The following is a 9,672-nucleotide window of genomic DNA, read 5'->3' as shown; positions in this document are numbered from 1 at the left end:
TCAGATTTTGGTTTTTGTAGGGCAGTTCTTTCTACTAGGAACAATACATATCGAAAAGAGGGTCGGTCAAATATATTTACTGTATAAGTATATATTCCCATAGGCGAATGTCATGTTCGTGTATCAGTGCATCCAGGCAGGTGAATTTAAATAAAATGCGTTTGTGCGTTTGTGCGTTGTGAAAGACTTAGAATATTTCTCTTAAAATAAATTTCTTCTTATTTTTTAAATGATTAGTTTGATGCTTTTTAATAATTTTCATTGTAGAGTATCCCATTAAGACTATTTATGATATTTTCCAATAAAGAATAGAGAATTTTTCTGCCATAAGTTTTTCTGAGCCTAACGCACATGGACTATGTAGTCATCCTCATAGGTGTAACACAGAGTTTAGGATTGAATTTAATTCACGCATAAAACAAGGATTTTCAAAATTGATATTTTATTCAATTACAACGATTAATTTACAAAAGTCTTTTGTACAGATAACGAGATATTACAGAATAGTACCTTTTATATTACACATCGAAGAACAAGGACCTTTGGAAGACGTAAGAAATCTGAGATTAGTTGACATCAAACAATTTGGCCTTATCGGCGTAAAAGGCTCTCTCACTTTATCGTCGGCAAATCTCGTCTAGTACTTTGCGCTTCCACAGCTGCATCTGCTTGACGGCCGCTGAAAGCTGTATGAAATTAACTCGGTTGTCGCGTTCCGTCAGCGACTTGCGTAGATGGCGCAATACACGATTCAAGCGTCGATCGCGCGCCGTGAACACATAGCCGACGTTACGTGCCGCTTCAATGTAGCAGTATTTGTCGTTAAGTGGCATCCGGGACCACATCGCTCCAGCTTCAGAGGCTGTCATCCAATTTCAAAATTTGAAAAGCGCAATGTTATTTTTAATTTCTATTGGAATAAAGGGCGTAGGCATAAATGTAGTATTTCTCTTAGTAATAAAAATAATGATTGCCACTTAAATCCCTTGTTGGGTATTTTGACGTGCTTCTTCTCCTATTTGTGGTGTGCCTCTTGATGCCACTCTACAAATGGAAAGGCTTACAGTTATCATGTCACCATCAAATGGCAGACGGCAAAGGAGGGTTTTTAGAAAGCACAAATATACTCGGCGAAATATACAGTGGTTTCGAACTCGGACACTTTCACATGGTAGTTACGCACCAACCGCACATATACTTTAATATTCGTTTACGTTTATTTTTACTTTTTTACGGACCAAAATGGAAAAACGTAGTCCCCAATTGCACTTGAAATAAGTGAATTAAAAAAGATCTCCAATTCTATGTTAGTTGATTTTACTTTTGCCAAAAATTTAATTAATGGAATTGTGAATACGCTTTTTTAATTATGTAAATAATAAAAATGTATGTATGTACAGCAATTTTTAATGCTCCAATAGTTTGTAAGAAAACATATTTCTTATGCCCGGTTTCACCAATCAATATTAAAATTATTAGACTGTTCAAATTTTAAATAGTAAAGTTTCGTATTGAATTGTAACCCTTTAAATTTTAGAAAATCTGATACGTTTTGGAATTGATTGCTGAAACTGGGCATTTACTACAAATAAAAATGTAATAAATGACATAACATATATATCATATTATGAAACCAAAGACATCCATAAGCTTTAAGTGGGCGCTTCGTAGTATTAGTAAAAAAAGTCGAGGCAAAAAGTCCAACGACGTGAGATCCCATGGTCTTTTTAATTAATTTTATATATTTTTTGCTGAATGAAGGCGAATGGAAGACCCAATATAATGCAGTAATTGTGGAAATATGAAATATAAAGTACGTCAAATTGCAGTGGTTGCCACTGTGATATAATTTATGCCCGCTACTGTGTGTGAGAAAGCAACAACACCGGCAAGTAAACAAATATATAAGCGCGATTCCCTAAAAACAAAATAGTAGATTTGAAGTAAGAAAACGAACTAAAAATAAATAATTTGCACACATACATATTTAAATGTTTAAGCAGAGTCACCTAAAACTATAAAACTATGAAAAATTTACTGATAAAAGTTGAAGGCGCTGAGTGAAAGAATTGCAAAAATTGCGCATTTTTCTCCTTTTTCTTTATGTTTGGCAGGATCTCTGAATACTTTTTGCGCTTACATGACCTGGCGTCGTTGTCGTGGAATAAATAACGAATACTTACATATATATGTACCTCCATTTGCATGGAGATATACCCTGTAGGGTATATCTGTACTACTAAGACTAAATGCCTCTTTCATCTGGAGACCCTACTAAACAGGTCTCTCTAATCGGGTTGAGAGTGTTTCGAAAATTTTTCTGCGGCTTACCCTCCGTTCACTCAACTTTTTAAAAAATTTGCCAGGGACCGAAAATAATGATTATTTTTAATGATCCACATACTTAATTTAATTTGTTTTATTTATTTAGTGTATTTGAGGACATGCATATATTGGCTATAACTTCTCGAAACCATTATTTTTCTTTTTGCACTTTTTCAGATAAGACAAGGAGAACTACGGCTTAACTAACGAAATGAAGAAACATTCAGTTATCGTCGTTCTATGTGTAAATTACTCCGATTTAGAAACTTGTAATTTTCTTAAGGCGTCTATTCATTGGTTCATAAGGTTCGCCGTGATTGAAAGCATCAGGCAGCGATGCAGAATCTGTTCCAAAACGAAAAAAAACGCGAGGAATGTTCTGATACTGTCCAATCTGCAGAATTTATTCAACAAGGGCAAGCGATCATTGACGAGGACTTTTCAAAATCAATGAGGGCCCTTGCGAGGGAGTTTAACATTTTTGACGGTCTTTTCCGTCGAGTTGTCCATGAAGATTATGCGCTGAAAACAGTTTATGTCGGTGTAAATACGATAACAGCGAGTTACCCAATAAAAACGCCGTCTGAACAAAATTGAACGCATCAAGGAGAACCTGATATGTATGATTTTTTTCTGCCAAAAAAATGGTAATAAAGACTAACCACAGAAATGCCAGATATCCAATCCTACAGAGGTTCCTCTTGTCATGCACACGAAGTTTCCAGCTACTATTATGGTTGTAGACTCTGCTTCTGCACACAAATCGATGGTGACACAGGATTCGAAGGCTGAAACTTTCCATGAGCACATAATACTGAACTTATGGCCGCCGAACTACCCAGACTTTAATTCCCTGAATTACTACGTATGGGGCGCAGTTGAGCGTGAAATCAATAAGTATCCTCCTAACACCATGTCTTCTCTGACGGCTGAAATTAATACCATTATGGCCAATATGAATATGGGAATTTTATGGAATGATTTTATAGATATATAATACAATAAATTAATGTTGTGTAAAAAATCCTTGAAGGTTTGTTAAATTTTCTTCAAACCAAATGCTAATAAGTTGTCTTCAACGCACCCTGTATATATTATATGCACTTTCATACTTATATTTATTGAATACAAAATTATTTTGACACTATCTTTGCATCGAAAAGTTGGGCAGAATGGGTTGTGGAAAGAAACCCTTCAACTGTCTAAAGAAGAAAAAATTGCTGCATTCTATTGTCAACACCTTCTAGAGAAGACCTTAGCCCTTTGCCTTAAAACAACGCGTGGTATACGTGATCCTACTTCAGTGCCTAAAATGAGAACCTCGTATCAAATGTGGCCTTCTTTAGAAACTGGGTAAAGAAGGCCACATTGAAAATTGGATCAAAAGGCCAGTATAGCCTTCTACTCCTGCAAATCTATGTTCGGAAAAGAATGGGGACTCAAGCCACAGATCGTGCTGTGGATGTACAACGCAGTGGTTTTGCCAATTTTAACATATGGATGCCTGCTTTGGTGGGAATCTCTTCGGAAGGGCTATAATATCACTAAACTGGGGAGGGTGCAAAGGACTGCATGCATTGGCATCACCGGAACATGTAAAATTTGCCCCAGTGCTGCCCTGAATGTCGTTTTGCTCTTACTTCCCATTGACTTTTACGTTATTTCCATCGCAGCTCAAAGTGCAATCAGGTTAAAGGAGGTTGGCCTCTCGAGATAATCTCTCAAGGAACATGGCAGCATTTTCGGGCAGTTAACACCGTATTTCTCCGAACTTCGAACATATCTCTCTATCCGGAAACTAGAGTTTGAGGGTCGTGCTACGGCAATATTTCCAAATAGGCAGACAAATCTGCACCGAAGCTTGCAGCTCTGTCTTCACTGACGGTTCCAAGAGGGAATCGGGAGTCGGAGCAGGGGTTTTCTCTAAATTAGCCAATTTATCTATCTGCTTTAAGCTGCCGAATACTGGTGTTTTTCAAGCAGAAGTCTTTGCGACCCTGCAAGTATGGAAAATGCTTAGGGAACGCGGGAGCGAGGGAGATATAGTATTAACATTTTCTCCGATAGTCAAGCCACAATCAAGGCTATGACGATGCCATGGTGCAGAACGAAATTAGTAAACTCCTGTATAGAGGAGATCAAATATCTTGGCGATACAGGTAACATTTCTCTGATCTGGGACATAGTAACATAGAGGGAAATGAAATTGCTGATGAGCTTGCTGGGAAGGGGACTGAGTTGGCCTCAGAGACTTCCTACCCGGTCATCGGCATCCCCCTGACAGTTGTCAAAGGGGAACTGTACAATTTATTTCTCAGGAAAGCGCAGAAAATATGGAGGTCCATTTCTTCAAATGCTATTTCGAAAACCCTTTGGCTCCAGTACAATGTACGAAGGACTCTGAAAGTCCTTTGGACTCCTCCCCATTCAATTTTCAAACTCGTAGCTGTGTTTACCGGTCACTGGACGATCGGCACACACGCGGAAAAGCTAGGGTTACCCCATTGCAGAAGCTGTGGGGACTATGTCTTTCACTGTCAATGCCCGGGCTTGGCAGGTAGAATACTAAGGTCACTGCTCCTTTCTTCGACAACCTGGGGCAGTGCGCCAACCTAAGTCCCATCAATATTCTCCATTACATTAACAGCTCTAGCTGGCGCTTCAGTGCTACTTGAGGAGGGCAGCCAGACTGGCACTTCAACCATTTAACCTACTTATCAAATACGAGCTTGCCATTATGCACGAGGAAAGCTTTCCTTGGAAGTGGCACACGCAATCGTCGCATACTTTTCCTCTTATCTGATGTTCCTCCCGTCAATAATAGAACATAATTATAAATGTAATTCGGTTAGCATAGCTTCACTACTTCAAGTGTTCCCTAAAGGGGACATCAATGCGGCGCAATTTCCTAACGCTAACCCTTGCTGCTAACTTTACTAAAGCAGAAGTTAGAGGGTTTAAGCGGCGCACAGGATTTCATGCACCGAATTTCTTCTAGTCTGCTCTCTTTTCTCTATTATTATAATTTAGAAAGTCTCAAAATCATTTAATCCACATAGGCACATTTTATATAAATTGATGGTGTTGAAATAGGCCTCTGGGGTAAAAAGGACGTACGTGCGATAGAGAAATACATGAGATAATGTGTGCAGTTATTTTTTTTTTTAAATTTTGTCGTAAGTTTCAAACTTAAGCTTTGTGTGTTTGTTATTACTTTTGCCGATGCTACTGCGGTTCTAACCCAAATTTCCAAAACGGTTATTGCAGTTTGGTCTACAGGCCTGTTTAGGTGTTTGGCTGGTTGGCTGCTTGGCACGCCATCAACAGCCAAAAAGCATTAGCTGCAACATCCCGACACTATCATGGATACACCACATACACACTCACATAAGTAAGCATGTATGAGTGCTTGTATATTAGAGCATATGTGGCAGCAACAGCCCGTCGCCTGTCATTTATTTGTGTGGCCAGTCAGGCGTGCATGTATGTCCTCGCGAGGCAGAGTTGTCGTGCGTCTCGACTGTCCCTGCCACCACTACATAACTGCCTGCATTGGATTGACAGTCTGACTGTCGCTTGGCTGGGCCAGTGGCTGGGCATTTGTGCTGATGCATCATTGATGGCTTTTTGCATGCATCATTGCTACCGGGTATCCCACACTATTTTCCTTTATTTTTTCCATTAATTTTTTCTATGCACTAACTGGTTTTTATTTTTTTTTATGTATAAGTATAAGCAGTTTTGTGTATTTCTCATTTTTCCCCTGTTTGATGTTGTTGCCCGTTTGATTGAAAACAAAACTGGGTTGCAGAATGTTGTAGTCTGAATTACACTGGCACTTTGGCACTTTAGTCGAAACTGGAACTAGTCATGGCTAACTGCGATGGCTCACTCTGCGATACTCTTCTCAACCCAAAATGGACTAAAATTGATGATGCCACTTGATACGGTGAATGAGTTTTTCATTTCTTTCTATTTTAACTGTCAGTGTATTCTCGTAGGTAGGTACTTGGCGTTTTCCTTTTTCCAACCATTCATTTGTACTTTACTTTTCATTTTTCTTTTGTCCACATTACAACGAGAATTTCAATGCTTTTTTATTTACTACTTCGTTTATTTTTCCACTCATTTTATTCTTCATTTGGAGTTTGATTTTTCATTTCAATTCAGATTTTATTTTCATTTCCCCAATCCCCTTTCTGCTGGAGATGTGTGATTTGTGCACTTTATAGTGGTTTTGCATACACCGCCAGGGATGTTTGTGGTGCACCTGCTGTGGAGTGTCTGATGCTTGAACGTTTAATTAGCAGCATTTTGGTTTGTCCATTCTCCTGCTGTCCTCTTCAATGCACAAACTTACTTCCCCATGTATTTGTACATATAAAAGCTCGTAAGTATGTAAATACATATATATGGTTGCCGCTTTGATTCTCTGGTCAGCTTGTGTGCTTTCAAATGTGCTGCCTGCCGATCAGTCTGTGTCCGATACTGCGAAATTATACTCCTATATTCTTGTTATTCATGCGGCGTAGTTGACTCAGCACAATTGAATTTGCTGTGCGTTGCCTATATCTTCAGTCTTATTCATATAGTTCGCTCCGAATACTTTAAAATGGAAATTCAAAGCAACTTTGCACAAATCTGGTAATGACAAACACAATTGACTTCCCTACATTCCGATAGATGGTACTGCTCAAATACTGCCAGTATTTATATTTCCTCCAGTAATTTTAATATAATATTTTATGTGCGGGTGTAGAAGGTTATTCTATTGAAAGGGTGAGGCTTTTGCATGACTGCAGAGCGAAACAGAGCGAAACTTCTCTTATAAGATAAACAAGTTGCATTGCAAGGTAAAAATTACTTTTTGCAGTTAGGAACCAAAAGAGATCTTAGTTTTGGCACAACCAACTTATTTTAATTGTTTAGTTTTCAAAACAGTCTCCTTAAGACTCAGTAGAACATATTCAGTACACCTCATATAGATACAGGCTTCAGAAACATCTGGTAGGTAAGATTTTATTAAAACAAAATTTCTGACATATTTTATGTAGACAAAAAGGTCGCGAATTTGACGACAAATACAATGAAATCCTCCGTGGGTTGATAAGTGAACCAGTATTTTAGGCGTATACTCCGCTTAACTGTTTTTGAAGCAAAAAGCTTCGGGGAAAGCTTCATTATTTGGAAATTATTATATTATTTAAGCAATTAATGATGAAATAATTTTCCACAGTAACAAATTCTCTCCGAAATTATAAATCCGTAGCCAGGAAATCGAACTTCCAATTGAGGCAGAAAAGCTTTATTGTAAGAATGCATTGCCAGATTTAAATAAGAAATATGATATGATTGAATTCTGCGGCGGTAACAGTGTGTTTTGGCAGCTCCCCCAAAAATACCTCCACAACATCCGAATGGTGATGGAATTTTCCTTTTTCAATACATTCGTTAAAAATTAGTTAATTCCTAATAATTTACATATATAAATACTGAAACACCGAAGCCGAATGGGTTGGCGCGTGACTACCATTCGGGATTCACAGACAGAACGTAGGTTCGAATCTCGGTGAAACACCAAAATTAAGAAAAACATTTTTTTAATAGCGGTCGCCCCTCGGCAGGCAATGGCAAACCTCCGAGTGTAGTTCTGCCATGAAAAAGCTCCTCATAAAAAATCTTTGCCGTTCAGAATCGGCTTGAAACTGTAAGTCCCTCCATTTGTGGAACAACATCAAGACGCACACCACAAATAGGAGAAGGAGCTCTGCCAAACACCCAGAAAGGGTGTACGCGCCAAATATATACTGAAACTTAATATCGATGGCTCTTACAGCTCGAATTGTGGTTACTTGGCTATCCGTGCTGAGTACAACCTATATTTCAAGCGAGAAATTTAAGTCGTCATTATTTAGTATTTAACATATACATAACACATGGGCTGAAAAGTCCAGGGCCTAAGAAGAAAACACCTTTCTTTTTGTTCAAAATTAGCTTTATTCATCAACGTAATTTTCATCATGAACAACGCAAGTATTCCACCGCCGCTGTAACAATTCAATACCACTTTAATAGAACGATTTACTTTTTGCCTCTAAATAGGCTTCAGTTTCAGCGATAACCTCTTCATTCGAGTGAAATTCCTTACCGGCGAATATTTTTTTAGATCTGCGAACAGCCAGTAGCCGCTGAGAGCCTAATCTGGCGAATACGCTGGATGTGGGAGCTATTCGAATTTCAATTTATGTAGTTTTGATGTTGGTTTGATTGACTTGTGACAAGGTGAGTTGTCTTGAAAGTGAGCAAATGCGGCACCCATATTGAACAGAGCTTTCTCACAGTCAAATGCTCAAGCAATACAAAACCAACAGATTCTTTTGGTATCTTTACGATGTCAGCTAACTCACGCAACTCCACTTTTTGATCATCCAAAACGATTTTGTGGATTTTTTGATGTTTTCTGGTGTTACCGCCCCATTTCGACGTCCACTGTGTTGAGCATCATCGGCGTCCCTACGACCAGTCAGTAAACAATCGTTTTATTATTATTTCTCATGGCGCTGAGTCCACATAACATTTTTCAAGCCATTTCTTCGCTGGAACAGTATTGTTTCCCATGAAGAAGTAGTGTAAAATTAAAATTAAAAATTTTATTTGATCCTTTGTTTTGGAAGTAACAAAAGTAGCGTGACTCTTAAAACAATAACTTTAACATAGAACAATAACTTTTCAGGAATGGTAAAAACAGCGATATCGCTTCACGTCAAAGTTAAACTTATTTATTAATATGCTTAAAACTCGGTGTAGTAGACTAATTTTCATTAAAAGTTTTTCATAAATATAGAAAGAAAATTATAAAAAAAAACTAAAAATACTTCCTATTTATGGTGCCGCCTTAGAGGCCTATAATGAAGACTTTTATGTTATGTAACAGAAGACATTCCCTGTAACTCAAGAAGACATTCCCTGTAGCGCCAGCGAACCTATTTTAATTATTTTACACTGGTGAGAAATAGGGCACTAGAATATCTTAAGTGCATGTTTTATATTATTTCTACTATAAAAGTGGTTTTTAGGTTTATATATACAAGTTTGGCATTGGAGAAAATAACAAACATCCTTGGAGAATTAATGGCAGATGATGATGGGGATGAGATTATTGAAAAAATTGAAACATTTGTAGGTCAAAAAAATAAAATTTTTTTTTTTCGTTTTAAGCGATTCCTAATATATTTCAGAATATTCCCACAAAGTTACAGAGCCTAATTCTCAATATTTCCGTAGATACAAAGCCAAAGGTAGGCGAGCGTTAGGTAGTTACGCTGTGACCGGACAGCTTTAGTACAA

At 37.9% G+C, this 9,672-nt stretch overlaps 1 protein-coding gene across 1 annotated transcript; it reads right to left on the bottom strand.

The window, feature by feature from the left end:
* Nucleotides 1-486: 486 nt before the first annotated feature.
* Nucleotides 487-869, bottom strand: LOC128867885 (uncharacterized). Its single transcript, XM_054109461.1, has one exon. The coding sequence runs from the start codon at nucleotides 867-869 to the stop codon at nucleotides 618-620; it is 252 nt and encodes an 83-aa protein (XP_053965436.1). The 3' UTR covers nucleotides 487-617.
* Between the last annotated feature and the right edge of the window lie 8,803 nt (nucleotides 870-9,672).

Source organism: Anastrepha ludens, chromosome 6 (genome assembly GCF_028408465.1).
Source record: "Anastrepha ludens isolate Willacy chromosome 6, idAnaLude1.1, whole genome shotgun sequence".
NCBI classification, from domain to species: Eukaryota; Metazoa; Arthropoda; class Insecta; order Diptera; family Tephritidae; genus Anastrepha; species Anastrepha ludens.
Note: the sequence above shows the minus strand (reverse complement) of the source record. Positions and strands in the feature narration are given on the sequence as shown.